This window comes from Schistocerca nitens, chromosome 5 (assembly GCF_023898315.1).
Source record: "Schistocerca nitens isolate TAMUIC-IGC-003100 chromosome 5, iqSchNite1.1, whole genome shotgun sequence".
NCBI classification, from domain to species: Eukaryota; Metazoa; Arthropoda; class Insecta; order Orthoptera; family Acrididae; genus Schistocerca; species Schistocerca nitens.
In genome coordinates, this window is record NC_064618.1 from 458811462 (window position 1) to 458832562 (window position 21101).

General features: G+C 44.5%; 1 protein-coding gene across 1 annotated transcript in view; it reads left to right on the forward strand.

Annotated features, from left to right (window-relative positions):
• Positions 1-19978, forward strand: part of LOC126259907 (uncharacterized) — a 52518-nt gene extending 32540 nt beyond the window's left edge. The window contains exons 2-4 of the mRNA XM_049956997.1: positions 5919-6060; positions 18867-19046; positions 19507-19978. Of these exons, the coding sequence (XP_049812954.1) occupies positions 5919-6060; positions 18867-19046; positions 19507-19889 (705 nt within the window). The 3' untranslated portion in view covers positions 19890-19978. The remainder of the gene's footprint in view (positions 1-5918; positions 6061-18866; positions 19047-19506) is intronic.
• The last annotated feature ends 1123 nt before the right edge of the window (positions 19979-21101 follow it).

The window sequence follows — 21101 nt, forward strand, 5'->3', positions numbered from 1 at the left end:
GCGCGGTATCTCAGCAGTCCACTGAGCATGCCCCAGCACAGTGCTAGAGCCTCCGCTCGCGGTGCAGTCGGTCGCTTGCAACGGAGCACGGCCCACGTGCAGCCTTCCCTTTGTTCTCCCCTCGGAATGCGCGCAGCCGAGGCGCGCTGGCCCGTCCGCGAGCATCCAGGCGCAGATCCGGGGCAGGCGATAGTCGTTTCAACACAGGCCATCCAGCATTTCACACAGGCCGCCTTTCATTTAGCGGACACGAAGACGGCAGCGTTGTGAAACAAACGGCGAGATAGCATCGTGGATTCCCAGCTGGCGGTGCGGTCTTGCTGCAACCGGGATGGATAGCAACGCTTTTGCTCTGACAGCTGCGCATAAATTGTAGTTGCAAACAAATATGGCTCTTCAACGGAGTCGTTTCACCTCAGATCTATGACTCTCTTGGACACAGCACCCAGTGCGCAAACGATAAAAGGAAATGAATGCGTCGAGAGCCGAAACGGTACGCTCAGAGTTTCCGAGTTATGAACTTCTTCTGCACGCCATCTTCTGAAGCTGAATAAAGTATGTCCAGAATTTTTGCCCACACGAAACTAGTAGTGCTTGTCCTGGAGACATCATGTCTATAGTCCAGATAATTAATATCAGTTGAAAATCCATTATCATGTAGAGGAGAGTCGTACAGTATCGGCCGGATTATGTTTTCTGACTTTGCTGTGTAACTGTGGCGGTTAATCGGAATAATAATATACTATTATCTTACCTCGAAACATGTTCTACGAATAGCACAACGTAATAACTTTTTATATTTTTTATTTGTAGTAGTTATTCTAGGGGCATGAAAGGGAAGCAGCGATTGAGAAGGGACTGAGAGGGTTAGAGCCTATTCCCGATTTCATTCAATATGTATATTGAGCAGTCAGTAAAGAAAACAAAAGAAAAAAATTGGAGTAGAAATTAAAAGTCCACGGAGAAGGAATAAAAGCTATGACGTTTGCCGACGACATTGTGATTCTGTCAGAGACAGCGAAGGATCTGGAAGAGCAGTTGAACGGAATGGACAGCGTCTTGAAAGAAGGATATAAGATGCACATCAACAAAAGGAAAACAAGGATAATGGAATGTAGTCGAATTAAATGAGGTGATGCTGAAGGAACTAGATTATAAAAAATGGTTTAAATGCCTCTGAGCACTATGGGACTCAACTGCTGAGGTCATCAGTCCCCTAGAACTTAGAACTACTTAAACCTAACTAAGGACATCACACACATCCATGCCCGAGGCAGGATTCGAACCTGCGACCGCATCGGTCTCGCGGTTCCAGACTGTAGCGCCTAGAACCGCACGCCCACTCCGGCCAGCAACTAGATTATAAAATGAGACACTTAAAGTAGTAGATGAGTTTTGCTATTTGGGAAGCAAAATAGCTGATGATGGTCGAAGTAGAGAGGGTATAAAAAGTAGACTGGCTACGGCAAGGATAGCGTTTCTGAAGAAGAGAAATTTGTTAACATCGAGTGTAGATTTAAATGATAGGAAGTACTTTCTGAAACTATTTGTAAGGGTGTACCTATGTATAGAAGCGAAACACGGATGATAAATAGTTTGGACAAGAAGAGAATTGAAGCTTTCGAAACGTGGTGCTACAGAAGAATGCTGAAGATTAGATGGGTAGATCACGTAACTAATGAGAAGGTACTGAATAGAATTGGGGAGAAGAGGAATTTGTGACACAACTTGACCAGAAGAAGGGATCAGTTGGTATGACACATTCTGAGGCATCAAGGGATCTCCAGTTTAGTACTGGAACGAAGCGTGAAGGGTAGAAATCGTAGAGGGAGACAAAGGGACGAATACACCAATAAAATTCAGAAGAATGTAGATGCAGTAGTTACTCGGAGATGAAGAGGCTTGCACAGGATAGAGTAGCATGGAGAGCTGCATCAAACCAGTCTCCGGACTAAAGATCACAACAACAACAGTAATGAATTACATCGAAACTAAAAGAGCTACTATTAAAAGGCTTGTAGACAGTTTCTTGTTATGTCATCCATTGTCTTTTCTGTTATAATATCCGTTGTTAATGGTATACTGCGTTGATACTTATCGAATAATAATAGAACACTTAAAGAACAGAACTTATTGTTACCATTTCAGCTCAGTTCATTAATGTTTAGCTCAAGGTTTTACGGATATCGCAAATAAAATACGAATGAGACCAGACTCTACACTTCGTACACAGCATCCAGTTTTTCTTCAAATGGCTTCAAACATATAATACATTTATCGCTGTGTTCTTTTGACCCATTATTCCCAGTAAATTACTCCAGTTTCCTTTGCCGCTTTGTAATTGGCTTTCCGGGCCACCCTTCGCATGTTTATTTTATTTTGGAACACCTCAGCTTTCTTCAACTCTCTTTCGGACTTTATTTTGTCTTCTTGTAATCTCTTCTCTTGGCTGTCGATTTTTTTCTTTTCTGATTGTTGAAAACGCTTCAGCTGCTTCCGTCACTGTCGTTTTGTCGTAAATAAACTTATTTTCAGGCACTCTACATTCCATTTTATCTCACTTTTTCTCATTTTTCGGCTTTGAAAGCTGGAAAGAAGCAGGGAGAAGAAAATATAATTTAAAAATTGAAATTATCTTTTGGCCGATACTGAAAGACTTATAGAGGTCTTAACTTAAGAGGTGGCCGATTCTGCACGACACGTAGAGGATCTTGTCACATTGTACGTTCCTTTACACAAATTATCATTAAACATTTCTTAGATGTAATTCTTCACATACCATAGATAACCAAAAATAGCAACGAAATTTATGACTTGCCTTAGAAACGAGTACTATAGCCTCAAAATAACTCCCGTGCACTGAGAGCTACAGCAACACCATCAAGCACTCAGAGCAGACAAAACACTGAGAAAAAGGAAGAAGATATCCGACTCCAGTGATGGATACCCAAGCTTTCTTCTGCTTACTGTACACTTCTGCCATGTGGACGCGGAAAGGAAAATCACATTAGTGGCCAGTTCTGTGAGCCGGCCAGTACTGCAGGACTTTCCCCTCCGTTAAGTAATATTACGCGAGGAATTAATTTTTCGCCTTCTGGAAATTAGTAGGCTGGTAATGAAAATAATTCGTTATAGGTTAGTGAAAGAACTACCCGAGTAGTCACACGCATTAGCACGCCGCTTCCGGGACTTGAGGAGGCGCGCCGGTCCCGGATTAACGACTAGGGCCTGGATGTGATTTTTAGGCGGTTTCCCACATCCGAGTGGGTGAATGCCGAGCTGGTTCCGACTTCCTGCCTTAGTTACACGATTTGCAATTATTTAGGAAACGTTGGGGCCTTCGGACGTTTCCACGTGGAATATTAGTAGATGCAGAAAGTTGGGATGCACATATTCCGTCCGGCGGTGAAGGTGGGGGGGGGGGGGGGCAAAGTGTGCCGACAGACTAACACTACAGGACTCTCCCCGTCCTTTTAAACCCGCGGACCGAGACACTGTGCATGCCATCACGGATACAGATGCACCAGAGACGCTGATCGATCGCAAAGAACAGTGATCTCTATTCTACCTGGATGTTCAACTTCAGCTGTCTGATCGTGCCAGCCATAAATTAAACCACGAAAAGAAAATACGTTTCGATTCCAGTCCCACATCATCCTGTTACAGAAAATGCAGACACAAGGTTCAAAACTAGAAATCAGTCTGCGATTCTTTGTCACGTACAGACCGATGGAAATTTGTGTACCAAACTACAACATGGCGGACGATGCAAGCCAAATGGATCTGCAACCACGCTGCAGTTCTATACTCAGAGATCAGACTTCTACATCCAGGTTGCATAGAGATCACTTGCAAAGAAGTATACATAAATTGAATCTGTGGCTGTGTAGTCGATCGATACTGGCCTATCGCTGTTTCATTATGAGCTGATCTGTAACAACATCTTTGCACTTTTTTATTTTTTTAAAGAAAGTGCAAATGTCCATGATTGTCGAAGCTGAAACGCTGTGTCCATTAATTAAATTCTTCAACAAAATATTTCAACTGTTTCTTTCAAGATGCTCGGAACACCGTAGGTACACCCGGCTCTTACAGCCCAATAAATCGGCTGTGGCAGAGCACTGCATCGACGTCGGTCGGTCTATGCAGTAAGAAAATGTCGAAGTTCCAGCATCGACTTGATCGTTTTGGGATTCGCAGATGACAGAAGCTTCTGAAAACCTTTTGACGAAGAATTGAACTAATAGAGATAGCGGTTTTAGCTTGGACAAATCATGGAATTTGGCACTTTCTTTAATGACCTTACAAAGACGCCGCAACAGTGTAGCTCATAATGATACAGCGCCATCCCAGCTTGTATCGACAGGGCGCCCGCAGGCCCAATCTGTGCATACCGCCCTCAAGCCTCCACCCCCACCTGCACCCCCTCCACCGGCCGATTACCGCCCCTGGGGTTCACGCGTCTGTAGTGCCATGGGCAGTGGGGCGGCCAGCGGGCTTAAAAGGACGGAACGAGTGCTCCTGCGTCAGTCAATCGGCTTGCCCTGAAGTAAAATTATACGGCTGGAATATTAGGGGGAGAAATAGAATGTATGTGGCTGCAAGCCCAAAATTTAATGGATGGCTGGAGTATTACACCGAAGCGCCAAAGAAACGGGTATACGCATGCATATTCAAATACAGATATGTAAACAGGCAGAATACGGCGCTGCGGTCGGCAACGCCTACATAAGACAAGTGTTTGGCACAGTTGTTAGAGCGGTCACTTCTGCTATAATGGCAGGTTATCAACATTTAAGCGAGGTTGCGATGAAGTGGGGATTTTTCCCCTACGATCACTTCACGAGTGTACCGTGAATATCAGAAATCCGGTAAAACTCAAATATCCGACATCGCTGCGGCCGGAAAAAGATCCTGCAAGAACGGGACCAACGATGGCCGAAGAGAATCGTTCAACATGACACAAGTGCAACCCTTCCGCAAACTGCTGCAGATTTCAATTCTGGGCCAAAACAAGTGTCAGCATGCTAACGATTCATCGATATGGGCTTTCGGAGCTGCAGGCCACTCGTGTGCCCTTGATGAGTGCACGACACAAAGGTTTACGCCTCGCCTGGCCGCGTCAACACTGACACTGCACTGTTGGTGATTGAAAGCATGTTGCCTGGTCGGACGAGTCTCGTCTTAAACTGTATCGAGCAGATGGAAGTATACGGGTGTGGAGACAACCTCATGGATTCATGGACGCTTTATGTCAAGCTGGTGGAGGCTCTGTAATGGTTTGGAGCGTTTGCAGTTGGGGTGATACTGGACCCCTGATACGTCTTGATACGACTCTGACAGGTGATGTGCAAGGAAGCATCCTGTCTGATCACGTGCATCAGTTCATGTCCATTGTGCATTCCAACGGATTTGGGCAATTCCAGCAGGACAATGCGACACCCCACACATCCAGAAATGCTACAGGGTGGCTGCAGGAACACTCTTCTGAGTTTAAACACTTCCGCTGGCCACCAAGCTCCCCGGAAATGTCTGGGATGTCTCGAAATGTGCTGTTCGCAAGAGATCTGTACCCCCTCGTGCTCCTACGGATTTATGGACAGCCCTGCAGGATCCATGGAGTCAGTTCTCTCCGTCATTACTTCAGACTACGCGAGTGCACGTCCACACGTCGTGTTGTGGCACTTCTGCGTGCACGATATTAGGCAGGTGTGCCAGTATCTTTGGCTCTTCAGTGTAGATTGGTAGTGCTTATTCAGGGTCCTCTTGTTGTAGCATTTACCATTTCTATCAATGCAGAATCTAATGATTTTTGTATACAGCGCAATTCTCTACTGTATGACTTTGATGATGACATTTTCATACTTTTGCTGTTGTGGGTGCGTCGCTCTTACAGTGGTGGTGTGTGCCTGTTGCAGATGAGGGTGGCAGTGTGCATGCTGGCGGTGTTCGGCTGCGCGCTCGTGGTGGGCTCGCCGGCCATCAGCGAGGTGGGCCAGCAGCGGCAGCCGCGGCCCGGCAGGTTCCTGTCGCTGCCCGTGCCCGCCAAGTGCTCGCAAAGTGAGGACACACACACACACACACACACACATGTCATACACATGATATCTGTACTCCCACATCACAGTATTCAAAAAAAAATGTTCAAATGTGTGTGAAATCTTATGGGACTTACCTGCTAAGGTCATCAGTCCCTAAGCTTACACACTACTTAACCTAAATTATCCTAAGGACAAACACAGACACACCCATGCCCGAGGGAGGACTCGAACCTCCACCGTATTCTAATCAGACAGCAGAAACCTAGATAAGTGATAGCATAATAGAAAAGCAACTACAGTCGCTTTGTAATGAAAAGGCATGTGGACCTGATGGGATACCTGTAAGATTATACGAAAGAACTTGTTCCCCTGCTGACAGCAGTTTATCGCGGTCAACCAGCAACGGAGAGTAACTAGCAAGTAGAAAAAAGCAGGCCAGGTCATTCCCGTTATCAAGAACGGCTGTAGGACTCACTTCCATAGCTATAGGACTGCAGGAGGTGAACAAGAATATGGAAACACCACAAGCACGACCCATTACCATGCCTAATATAGCGTAGAAAAGCCATAGGCATTAAAAACAGCTTACAGATGTTTCGAAATGGGTAAAACAGATTCTGTATGGTTTGCAAGGGAATCTTATACCACTCTCCCTTCAAAATAGCGTCTAGTTCAGGTAACGATGATGGAGATGGATAGCGATCACAGCGCTTCTCTCCAAAGTAGACCACAAAGGCTCAACAATATTGAGATCTGGTGACTGTTGTCACCGTAGGACTTGCGACGATTTATCCCAGTGCCGACAGCACCAGCCCTGGATGATGCGAGTTGTGTGAACGGGGACCCTGTCGTCTTGAAAGGCTGCGTAACCATTGTGAAACAAACATACCATGGGATGGACCTGGTCAGCCAAAATGTTCACATAATCCTTGGCAGAAAATGCGAGCTTGCAGAGTAACCATGGAGCCCATGGAATTCCACGATACAGCTGCCCAAAACATCACCGAACCACCGGCATGTTTGACTCAGTCAGAAGTTGGTAACAGTGTGAAACAAGTCTCATCCGACCAAATGACTTTCACCCATTGCTCCATATTCCAGGTTTTATTAAGCTTCCTTTAATTTACGTCTATGGTCAGAAACTTTTAGTTAACTTTTAGTTAATTAAAAGTTTGTGACCATAGACGTAAATTAAAGGAAACTTATTACATATACAGGTCACTTTTCTTTGCGACGATGTCGCAGCTTGTGAAACCAGGTTTTATTGCTTCGGTGACACGTTTTTGTTTTTTTTTTGTTTTTTTTTTTTTTTTTACTGTTTTGGAATTCCAGCTCGCAGTGCAATCCCCTGCTTCTGCAGCTCCCTTCGTATTGTTTTGGTGCTCACAGGGTTCGCGACCGCGACATTCAGTTCTGCAGTGCCTTTTGCAGCTGTCGTCCTCTTTATTTTTCGTCACAATCATCTTCAGAGACCGTCCTTCACGATCACTCAACACACTCTGTCGTCACCGTTGTGACTTAGCGGGTCATGTTTTCCCGCACTCTCTGTATGCGGGAGGACGGCGGTTCAGATCCACATCCGGCCATCCTGGTTTAGGTTTTCCGTGATTTTTCTAAATCGCTTGAGGCAAATGCTGGGATGGTTCCTGTGAAAGGACACGGCCGGCTTCCTTCTCTGTTCTTCACTTATCGGATGAGACCGATGACCTCGCCGTTAGGTCCGCGCCCCCGAATCATCCAACCAACCAAACCCGTATGAGTTGTAAATTTCGGTACGGTGCTTTTCGAAACACTAAATACTTCGGCATCCACCACACTAGCTCCAAAAATTCGGTCACATTCCAGTACAGTGAAATTCGATAACAGGCACTCACAACTACACAAAACGCCGTTCTGACCACAACTGACACTTGGAATTTATTGACGACGTTGCACAGGTACCGTTTGTGCTCAAACACAATAGCGCAGCATTTCTCGCGGTGTTTCAATATTTCTGCAAAATTATAAAGCATGTTTTGTTCTCGGATATTATGAAGTTTTTGGAGAACGAAAATCTCCGCTACAAAAGTCATTAAATATTTCGCAAACAGAGATCTTCTCAAACTCAACTCGCTCGCTTCCCTCATGAGACATACAGTGCTGTAGATATCGGCGCGCAGGTTGATGCTGTGTTACGCAACCCCAGAAGGCATTTGATACAGAACCGCTTACCGCCTCACCCCTCATAGAAAAATTGCGAGTTTGAGTGGTGGACCAGGTTTGTGACTGAATCCAAGATTTCACTGCTAATATAAGTCAACGCAACAAAACTGAAAGATGTAGGGGTAATTTCAGGAGTAGGCCGTGCTGCTTACTATATATACACTCCTGGAAATGGAAAAAAGAACACATTGACACCGGTGTGTCAGACCCACCATACTTGCTCCGGACACTGCGAGAGGGTTGTACAAGCAATGATCACACGCACGGCACAGCGAACACACCAGGAACCGCGGTGTTGGCCGTCGAATGGCGCTAGCTGCGCAGCATTTGTGCACCGCCGCCGTCAGTGTCAGCCAGTTTGCCGTGGCATACGGAGCTCCATCGCAGTCTTTAACACTGGTAGCATGCCGCGACGGCGTGGACGTGAACCGTATGTGCAGTTGACGGACTTTGAGCGAGGGCGTATAGTGGGCATGCGGGAGGCCGGGTGGACGTACCGCCGAATTGCTCAACACGTGGGGCGTGAGGTCTCCACAGTACATCGATGTTGTCGCCAGTGGTCGGCGGAAGGTGCACGTGCCCGTCGACCTGGGACCGGACCGCAGCGACGCACGGATGCACGCCAAGACCGTAGGATCCTACGCAGTGCCGTAGGGGACCGCACCGCCACTTCCCAGCAAATTAGGGACACTGTTGCTCCTGGGGTATCGGTGAGGACCATTCGCAACCGTCTCCATGAAGCTGGGCTACGGTCCCGCACACCGTTAGGACCGAGCGAGGTGGCGCAGTGGTAAGACACTGGACTCGCATTCGGGAGGACGACGGTTCAATCCCGCGTCCGGCCATCCTGATTTAGGTTTTCCGTGATTTCCCTAAATCACTCCAGGCAAATGCCGGGATGGTTCCTCTGAAAGGGCACGGCCGACTTCCTTCCCCATCCTTCCCTAATCCGATGAGACCGATGACCACGCTGTCTGATCTCCTTCCCCAAAACCAACCAACCAACCAACACCGTTAGGCCGTCTTCCGCTCACGCCCCAACATCGTGCAGCCCGCCTCCAGTGGTGTCGCGACAGGCGTGAATGGAGGGACGAATGGAGACGTGTCGTCTTCAGCGATGAGAGTCGCTTCTGCCTTGGTGCCAATGATGGTCGTATGCGTGTTTGGCGCCGTGCAGGTGAGCGCCACAATCAGGACTGCATACGACCGAGGCACACAGGGCCAACACCCGGCATCATGGTGTGGGGAGCGATCTCCTACACTGGCCGTACACCACTGGTGATCGTCGAGGGGACACTGAATAGTGCACGGTACATCCAAACCGTCATCGAACCCATCGTTCTACCATTCCTAGACCGGCAAGGGTACTTGCTGTTCCAACAGGACAATGCACGTCCGCATGTATCCCGTGCCACCCAACGTGCTCTAGAAGGTGTAAGTCAAGTACCCTGGCCAGCAAGATCTCCGGATCTGTCCCCCATTGAGCATGTTTGGGACTGGATGAAGCGTCGTCTCACGCGGTCTGCACGTCCAGCACGAACGCTGGTCCAACTGAGGCGCCAGGTGGAAATGGCATGGCAAGCCGTTCCACAGGACTACATCCAGCGTCTCTACTATCGTCTCCATGGGAGAATAGCAGCCTGCATTGCTGCGAAAGGTGGATATACACTGTACTAGTGCCGACATTGTGCATGCTCTGTTGCCTGTGTCTATGTGCCTGTGGTTCTGTCAGTGTGATCATGTGATGTATCTGACCCCAGGAATGTGTCAATAAAGTTTCCCCTTCCTGGGACAATGAATTCACGGTGTTCTTATTTCAATTTCCAGGAGTATATATATATATTTACTGCAGCTGCATATATATATATATATAACATTGGGAACATTCATTAGCTTACTTGCAGATGATGTGATTGCCTGTAAAAAAATTAGCAAAGTCAGAAGATTGTAGCGAACTGCAGGAAGATAGGCAGAGGATTGCTGAATGGCGCAGAGACTGTTAGTTGACCTTGGACGTAAATAAATGTGACATACTCTATGTACATGAGACACAAATCCGCTACTGTACAGTTATACTGTTGGTAACAAATTGCTGAAATACCTGAAGGAACCTGAAGTAGATCACATAAAACGAATAGTAGGAAAATCGCATGCCAGAGAGATTCGTAGGAAGAATTTTAAGGAAGTATAATTCATCCATGATAGAAGTGGCTTACATGGCGCTTGTTCGAAGGGGCTCTTGTTCATCAATCTGGAATCCTTACCACGTAGTACTTATAGAAGAGATAGAGAACATCCAACGAAGAGTTGCGCATTTCGTCATGGGATAGTTTGGTCGGTGCGAGAGTGTTACGGAGATGCCCAACAAACTTCAGTGGGAGACGTTACAAAATACGCGTTGTTGACCAAGGGCTGGTCTTTTACTGAAATTATCCCAGACACGTTTCATGAAATGACCACAAAGAAAATTCGAGAAATTGGAAGTAATGCAGAGGTTTACCGAATATCATACTTCCCACAAGCTATTCAAGAAAATGAAACAGGGAAAAGGGAGATAAGATAGTGCCGCCAGAAGTACCCTTCACCACACAACGGCAGGTGGATTGTGGAATATAGCTGTGGACGGCTAGGGTGAGGTACTAGAGAAGATAAATGATAGACTTTGGTTTATTTCGGGGATTTTATGAAAGTGTAGCTCATCCATAAAGGAGTCCGCATACAGAACGTAAGTGCAATCCATTTTGAATAATTCTGAATACTATACGAGTGCTTGGGTTCCAGCAGATTCTATGAAAACATTTGTGTTATGGAGATGCTTCATTAACTCAAATGGGAAACCCTGGAGGGAAGACGACTTTCTTATTCAGATACATTACTGAGAAAGTTTAGAGAACCGGCATTTGTAGATGATGGCAGAACGAGTCTAATGCCGCCAATGTACATTTCGCTTAAGAACCGCGAAGACGAGGTAAGAGAAATTCGGGCTCGTATGGAGGTATATAAACAGTCGCTTTTCCCTCACTTTATCTGGGAGTGAAAAACGACTGCCTATATGCCTCTGTACGACCCCGAATTTCTCTTATCTCGTCTTCATGAGAAAGGAAATGACTGAATAACTCCGCCATGCACCGTACGGTGACTTGCGGAGTACGTATGTAGATGTAGTACGAGTGACAAATTGTGCTAAATCATTTCTTCAGTATTTCTCAGAAGTCGAGCCTGTTGAAGATATCGATACCGAACGTTGACTTCGACCCGTGGCGTAACGCTGTTGCGGCGTGTGACTCCATACACGCGCAAATTGATATAGAACACACGACTGACCTAAGAAAATCGGACAAAGCTTAAATCACCCACTCCCACTTAGGCGACATGACGTCAGTCCGTATAACACCGTCTCTAGCCTTGATAATGGCCACGGCTCGTAGAAGAAGGCCGCAAGTTTCTCCAGGTATGCCGTATTCATCTGAAGCCACTCGTTGATGATTGGATACAGTACAGCTAACAAATTGCGGCGATCTTTGTTACTATGTTTCATCAGTGACTCCATGTAGCGCGAGACATTTTCTGTGGCGTTATAGGCTATTTAACAGTCCAGTCGACCTGCGACAGGGTGTCCGAGTGTCAGACGAGCACGAATGTATGCCCCTTGGTCTCGGCATCACTCCACACGCGTCCGCTTCTGTTGTAGTATTTACTGCAGCCTAAGCGAGGGACGGGAATTTCCAAGTCCAGCTACTGATAATCTCCGATTTACGATGATGATGAAGTCCCGTACTCTCAGCGGGAGACCCGCACCGCCGTACTAGGCAAGGTCCTAGCGGAGGTGGTTTCCCATTGCCTTCCTCCGACTGTAATGGGGATGAATGATGATGATGAAGACGACACTACAAAATCTAGTCATCTCGAGGCAGGGAAAATGCCTGACACCGCCGGGAATCGAATCCGGGACCACGTGCGCGGGAAGCGAGAAGGCCACCGCAAGACCACGAGCTGCGGACTCCGACTAATGGTGCGGACAATACAGACTATTGAAGGGAGTCAGTTACTTGTTCTTGGATGGTAGGCGCAGGTAAAAGGGGGTTACGATGTGCTTGGTGCACAATACGACGATCCACCCTAGTGGTGGTTAGACCTGGTCGACCGGAACCTTGTACTTTTTAACTGCCGTTGATGATGAAGAAAATTCATTGGTCACCACCTTGTGCAAGAAATGGAGGAAACAGGCGATTTAAGTGAATTTGGTAAAAGGTAGATGACGATGAGTCTGCGTCTGACAACTCGAAACGCCAGAACGATAATACTCGACTGATGTTGACATCCTGCGGTCATCAGTACGCATCGAAAGTTTGGAAGTGGCTGCGAAATCATAAGTAAACGGCTAACCGTAGCGTGATCTGAGACATCCAAAAAAGTAGGCTCCGTTAGATACCCCACACGCCAAGACTTCACAGGTAGAAATCTGTGTCACAGGCTACAGCGCAGCAAAATTCTGCGGAAGGCATGAAAGTCTCAGAGAGCACTGTTTATAGCACGCTGTTCGCAAATGGGAGTGCTGATAGGTCGGTGGCAAGGGTAAATCATAATAAGACAGCGGAATAATGCCAACTAGCAACCTTAGCAGACCCTTCACGATTCGTGAATCCTTGCAATCTCCGTTGAGATTGTTTGCTCGGAACTTGTAACACACTATGCACAGTCTTCTGTTGACAGTACTATGTTGCTAAGATCAGTTTTTGATACAGACGGCACCATAAAAGCTGTTGACCACGTCAGTATCATTGTTGACTATTTATATTCCTGCGTGTGTGATTGGTTCCGAAGTAGATATTCTACTACCCATTAGAATAGTTGTGCTTATGGGTGCCAGACTCTTTCTACAATAGTTGGAGGGCAGGACAATAAATTTCAGTTTTTGCTATTCTATGTAAATTTACCACATGTCTGCTCTACTGGATAGATTTTTGATATTTTCGAATGTTATTCTCTAGCTCACAAATCAGCTCCTCGTAGAGTAGAAAACGTCTAGCGACATTCGGGACAGATGGTGTCATCTACCTCTAGGTCCCTATCAACTGCTTGCAGAACCTACATTGCCGAAGAATTGCGCCATGGGTGCCCTCACTGGGCTAACATTCTGTTAACTTGGTGGTCATAATGATCTGTCATCCTAGCGTAAGTGGAGCACAGTGATATTTTACAGTTGACAAGAATCAGGAACGGTAACTTAATGTATTTGGCCAAAATCCCTGAATGAATCGCAGTTAGAAACAGCGAATTCATATAAATACCTGGCTGTAACACTTTGTAGGAATATGAAATGCAATGTTAACACAGGCTCAGTCACAGGTAAGGCACGTAGGAAACGTCAGTTCCTTGGTAGAGTTGGCTGGTAGACACGCAGTCAGCATGGCAGGCGTGGGGAGGGCGGTAGTCGGGGGGGGGGGGGGGGGGGGGTACTTGCGGACGCTATAGGGGAAATTCCAAGCGCTGGGTGGGAAGTGCCATTCTAAACTGAAGCCTCACATTTTTTGTAGATATTAAGTGGAGCCCTCCACATCCACATTTGCTTGGTGACCATTCAAAAATATCTGTCACCTCTGTTTTGGTTAATATCTAAAAGGGACTCCGCTGAAAATGCAACAAAAGCAGCGATTTATTTTCGTCTGGCTTGTTAACCATCTACAACTCTGAAAGAACCGTCATGAGTGGCGAATTTTGAGTAAAACCTACATATGTCTCTCGCTGCCGTGTAAAATTTGCTCATTTTGCCAAAACACATGTTCTGCAAACGCAATTGTGAGAGATTTCTGAAACAGTAGCTTATTAAGTTGATTAAATGTGGAAATTAGGAAAAGTAAGGACAGTAGCTTATGAAGAAGCACATTCTCAGTACAAAGAAAAAGTGTCTCATCTTCACTTATATTGTTCCGAACCAGCAGAATTTCTCATTTCATTGGCTATCGATCGCCCTGGCTATCGAAGATTGGTGTCACGGATCTGCACTCAAGCCTAAGGAAAACTTCATTTCATATGCATTAACATGTTGTGTAATATGCACCAAACGCAAAATCGTAACGAACTGTGTTTTTTTATTGCAAACATTTTCTAGAGTCGAGCAGTGTCTTCACTCCGTGCAAACATGGCAATAAGTATAACCATTAAGGAATGATGGGGCACGTCACCATGAAGTTGACACATAAAACTATAACCAACCAAAAAATAAATTTTTTTACTGAATAGTTTCTGTAACATCACTTAAGAAAGATCGTAGGGTGTGCGCCTCGATTCTGTCACTGCCGACTGGCCAAAAGGGGGCAAAAACACTGTAGACCTCCCGTTGTGAACAAACGAATGAACCCATCAGCCACCATATCATGTGTAGTCTCTAGAATACTGGGAAAATGCAGTCAGTCTACCAAGGAGATTGCTTACAAAGCACTTGTGTGATGCATCCCAGAACATGGCTCAAGTGTACTGCACCCACACCAAATAGGATTAGCAAGGGATATTTAACGTATGGAAAGAAGGACAGCACGAATTGTCACAGGTTTTTTGACCCGTGGGAGAGCGCCACACAGATGCTAAAACACCTGAACTGGAAGACGCTTGAATGTAGAAGCCAACTTACAATTTTCAAGGACTAAGTGAGGAGTCTAGGAATATGCTACAGTCCCTTACCTACCTTTCCCTTGGGCACCACGAAGACTATCAGGTTAATTACAGAGCGCATAGAGGAATTTAAACAGTCACTTTTCCCTATTCTCAACACGCGAATGAAATGAGAAAATGCACTAATAGGTAGTACAACGAGAAGTACCCTCTGCCATGCATTTCACAGTGGTTTAAAGAGTGTAGATGCAGATATAAACGTAAAAAGATGTACTTCTCCGTTCTCCCAACGGTGTGCCAATGATAAGTTACTGGGTGTAACTAGCGTCTACCACTTCAGGAGTTGATGCATGTGCTTGCAGATATGTAACGTGTCAGTGAAACTGAAGTGTGAAAGAGAAAGCACCGCCTTGGCCAGCTTCGAGCAATCGCTTCAAGAATTCTCAATAAGACGCAAGCGGCGTGCGCCAGCGGCTCACGCTGATCCGCATTCTTTAACTTGACTCTTTCGACAGAACTGGCGACAGAAAGTAAAAATCTCTCCTTTCACAAAACATGCTTCTAAAATCCTTACCTCAAAAACTGAGTCAGAATAAAGGGACACTTTGCAATAGATTGTGTGCTGAAGGGAACCTTTGTTACACGCAAAAATTGTACCTTTAATATTCATTAAATACAGAGATTCGATTTAGTATTAGGCTACACTGTCAGCGTCATTTAATAACGGAGAGTGTTCTCTCTGTTAACCATCCTATAGCAGTGTCCGACCGGCGCAAATTGAAAATATAAGGCAAAGGGAGGTTACATAATCACTGGAGATGAAACCCCAGCGCAACCAGGCGTATACAGAGGACAAACCCGCCGTCACCTTGTTGAACAAATTATTGTGGTATTCGAGTGAGGTGATTTAGGAAAGCTACGGAAAACGTTGATCGTGTGATCCGCTCAGAGGTTAGAACTCTACACCTCTCGAGTACCAGTGCTGTTCCTTATCTACACATATTAATAAATTAAAGTTTCCTGCCGCTCTTTTCCTTCTGTGTGTGAGGACTAATCTCAGGAACTGCTGTAGGGATTTTGATACGGTTTTCACTAATAGGAACAGAGATTCATTTGCACGTATAATTCAATACCGCTACATCAGACAAGTCGTCCTGTCGTAGACACCTATGTGAAGGCGGGGCAGGTCGCTGGTTAGTCCTATAATCTCGTCTCTCCTCCATATAAATCCAATGTCTTCGCCAGCTTGTGTCTGAGGCACCAGGTTACGGGTTTCATGGGATTGAAGCACAGAAATATTAATAAAGAATATAAATCGATGTACTCCCATCCATTGTGTTCTTCCACCCATCACCATGAAATACCAGGGTCTTCTCTTGTTACGAAAGATTAATCTTATAGGTGCAATACCATTATAATTTAACTGGATATTTAATGCTGTTCTGTTAGACCTATGTGCTTAATGTGTTATGACAAGTCGAAACTGCAATAGTCCAGCAACAGCTGTCGGTTCTTTAATTGCTCTGCGAGGTTGCTCATCTGAACTACAACACTTTATTACATGAATGATAAAAAGATTCACCTAATTTGATACAATCCTTAGCCACAGGAGTACTTGATAATTTACTACTCTCATTGACTATTAAAGCATCACAAGATGCATACAACTACAACTCTTCCCTTGAGGTAAAATGATCAGGATTTATAAAAGTTCATTTGCGTTTGAGACTTGAGTAACTCTTTAGTCATACTCGATGATGTTGACTGTTTCAGCTGACATCATGAACTGGGGCACAGCGCTTCCATGCTCGGCTCTATATTGACCTACGTGTGAGGGCGCTGCTGTGTTGAGAGAGAGGGCGTGTCTTCTTTAGCCTCCCTCATTCGTCTTTGCGGTTTGCAACGTGACATCGCTAGTGTCTGTAGTATCAATGCGCGTTGCCAGCTGTTGTATAACACCACGATCTTTGGATGATACGACATAATCAAACTTTTCATTGTTCATACCACACTACTGAGTGATTACATGTACACAGAAGACACTTTAATGAATAAAAATGTGGTCAGTTTCATTTTATATGCTAGCTGCTCTGAAGGATGGTAGCACATGAATTGCATCACAAACGCTTTGAGCAAGAGGTAACCTGTGTGTCTGTATGCAGTTCTTCATTACCAACATCATCCTTATCCTCTAAGGATTCCATGTACTGAAAATGAATCCGTAACTGAGCGAAAGTACACTTCGCAACATGCCATACTCATCTGTTACTGCTGACCTTCTCTTAAAATTATTTCCAGAGATTCCACTAAACCACATTGTCTAAGGCATTGCACCGTCTGTTCTTGTATGGAAGTGAACACCATCACCAGTTTCCTATTCATTTGCATTATCTTACGTTTTTCCACATATATAGAAAGTTGCCATTCATTACACCAAATATAAACCTGTAATGTTCGAATACAGTATTATTAGTGTGCTACTTGTCACAGGCACGTCGAATAAATATCTAAGCTGCCGTGCTGATAGCTTTGTTACCAGTAGTTTCGATCAACACGCGAATATTACGGAAATGCTAACTGAATTCAAATCGAAATCCCTAGAGGGAAGAAGGCGTTCTTTTCACGAAACGCTATTGAGAAAGTTTAGATTACTGGCATTTGTGACAGACTGAAAAACGATCCAATACCAGCAACATACGTCTCGCGTAAGAGCCGTGGCATATAGACAAAATAAGAGAGCTCAGAACTCGTACGGAAGCACATAGAGAGCTGTTTTCTATTGCTCCCTTTGCTACTGGAACAGAGAAGCTATTGGCTAGCAGTGGTACATAGAACCTTTCACCAAGCACTTACAGGGTATGACTGTACATGTAGGCTTGTTCCACGGAAGGACAAACCACGTTGTTGGTAACACTTCATTGGCAAAGTTGAGTTTACCCAGTCCATTTATCAACGTTCACTGCGGTGCGTGACCGTATTGGCTTGGACTGTAAAACCTTGGCCCGATTTCATTCGGCAATAGCTGATTGCAGGATTCGAGTGTGGCGCAGACCCCATAAAGCCATGGTCCAAAGTTGTCGTGGCCCAATGATGGCGTGGGCTGTGCTTACATGGAATGGACGGGGTCCTCTGGTCCAACCGAACCGCAGCCGGTCATGGACTTCATGTTTACAAACAACGATGGAATTGTTACGGATAACAATGCGCCGTGCCACCGGGCCATAATTATTCGTGATTGATTTGAAGAACGTTCTGGACGGTTCGAACGAATTACGCGGCCACCCAGATCGCTCGACATGAATCTCATGTTATGGAAAGTAATCGAGAGGTCAGTTCGTGCACAAAATCCTGCAAAGGCAACACTTTCGCAATTATGGACGGCTGTAGAGGCAACATGGCTCAATATTTCTACAGAGGACTTCCAACGACGTGTTGAGTCTGCCATGTCGAACTGCTACACTACACTAGACAAAAGGAGGTCCGAAACGATATTAAGAGGTTCCCATGACTTTTGTCACCCCAGAGCAGTGTGGGGTAATGGTTCCTCTCTCCACTACATGTTCAGTTCTGGAAGAAACTAAGAAAAAATATAGGTATTCCTACGTCCGTGACTTTGTTGTCTTTTTTAATCATGCAAATTTCTTCCAGGGTAGCTTTCGTGCTTGTATATCACTTTTTCTGTACTTCGGCGTATGGCTATTGGTAAAATGTATTAAAATTTTTACATGGATACATCAGTAAAAAATGGATGGCTTATTAGTGCATAAAAGAGCTCCAGAAGAGATATAATTTTTAAGACCAAATAAAAAGAGCATAAACTGTCATTTACATACATGAAGCTAAATCTGTTGGATAAAGTCATTGTGATTTGAAAGGATATTTAATGTAGATCTGTAATAATTTGTATGCATCATAAAACCTATAATTGCTCTTTTAATGTGACTTAGTGATTATAAACTTTAGTGGACTTTGTGTGAATGCAATTTACTTTTTTGTTTTATTTTGTTACAGGACCAAAGCAATTTTTCTTCAATGGTCATAATTACTTCTTCAGCGGTAATGTACCTCAGTACCGCAATAGTCGTGTCGACTGGCTAGACGCTCGAAACATATGCAGAGAATACTGTATGGATCTGATCTCCATGGAAACTCAGGAAGAAAATAATTTGGCCTTCAGGCTGATACAGCAAGGTACGAAGAGACATTCCTGCACATAACTGACTACATTGGTAACTTATTATCAGTCTTTGAAAGGGATGGGAGGAGCCTGTGACAAGTTGAAACTTTGAGTCAGCTTCGGCATTCTTGGTTGGCGCAGTTGGTGACAGACTGCCTGTGGGACACAGTTTTAGCTTCTCACACATAACCGACACACCCTATAATCTGAATGAAGTAAAAGAAATAATTTTTAATTTGTAGTGCATTTTAGATTGGAGAATTTAATAACATAGAACACAACAGTTGAATGATCTAAACACAAATAAATTTCTATGGCATCGTGACATCCAGAGGCTTTGAGTTTTGTTAATGAGAAACAATTATAATCACAGTTTCTGGGAATTTGTGAACTATTGTTACTCGAGTCAGTCCCTACATTTGACATTTGAGCTCTTACTTATCGTATATAACGATAACATCTTTCTCCTTATAGGTGACGTACCCTACATATGGACAAGTGGACGTCTTTGTGACTTCAAAGGCTGTGAAAACCGCCGTGATCTTGAGCCAAAGAGCATATTTGGATGGTTCTGGTCAGCAACACGCCAGAAGATGGCTCCTACGAATCAGATTCCTCCCGGCTTCAGTTTCAACCCTTGGAGTCAAACTGGTCACAAAAAATTCCGCCAACCTGACAATGCAGAATTCGACATCAACGGCACTAACGAATCATGCCTTGCTATCCTCAACAATGTCTACAATGATGGCATCGCTTGGCATGATGTTGCCTGCTATCACGAAAAGCCTTTCATCTGTGAAGACAGTGAGGAACTTCTCAATTATGTTGCTTCTACAAACAGAGGCATTCGACTTTAAAATAAATTCTTTGTTTTAATTATTTTTGTATTTATTGTAAATTAGTGTATGTGTACAAATAAAACAATACAAAATTTCAAAAAACATTATTCAGATTCTGTATATTCATTGAAAATAGACTGATATATGCCAAGCATAACTGAACCTCTTAACCAACAATACTACAAATAAAATCATGTAAACGTTTTTGAATGCAGCTAGGTTAACCAAGCAGCGACGACACGTACAGTGAATATCAAATGAGGTTATGTGCAATGAAATATAAAACTGAGACGTGTAGTTGACTGGAAACGCATAGTATATTCACTTAACGTTTACTCACAAAGTGCACAATGGAATGCGCTGAAGGTGTCTAATATGATTCAATGAAACATGTATAATAAACATAATAATAAACATTCAGTTGCAGAAGATTGATAACATTTATTCTTATCTACACGAGAGATATAACAGATGAAGAATCACAGAGTTTCCGCCACTGCAAAACTAGTTACGACAGCCAAGACATAGGACACAATCCTTTCCAGAGGCTGCGATTGGCCACAACGAATGCCCAAAAATACATCAAGAGACGTCCTAACATTCTCCACTCATAGGCATTGGCACTCTATTCTAACGAGAAAAATCCTGAAAGCTACAGAAACGGCAGCCACTAAACTACCATTCCAGAAAAACACTACAAGCGATACGCATTCTGCACAGAGGGCACTCAGGAATAAGCTGCACGAAGACCCTGGCAAGATGATATACATACTGGCGGGGAATTTATGCACACACTGATAAATGAATTGGTAGTTGCAGTCGTTGTAATCGGAATCAATCAGTACCAATCATTTTTACTGTGACCTATGAATGAATATTGTTTCTCAGTTGAAGCAGGTTTAACACATAAAACCACTTGCAAATTGAATGTCAACATGTTATGCCCTTGGAGTCATCAATGTGTTACAGTCAGTGTCTTTTAGTTCCTAGCTATGTAATTCTTTCCTGAGGAACAAATCCACAAAACACGAATACAGTTTTCATGCTACAGGAAAGAGGCCTAAGAATAATTACCAAAAGTAGCAGTTGAACCCACTGTAAAGACCTGTTCAAAACACTGGGGATTTTAGCTACATTTACAGATCAGCTGTACACATCAAAAATAATTCTGATAACTACTGCACAAATGGCTCTGCCCGTGACCGTGGAACAAGAGCAAGATTGAACTTA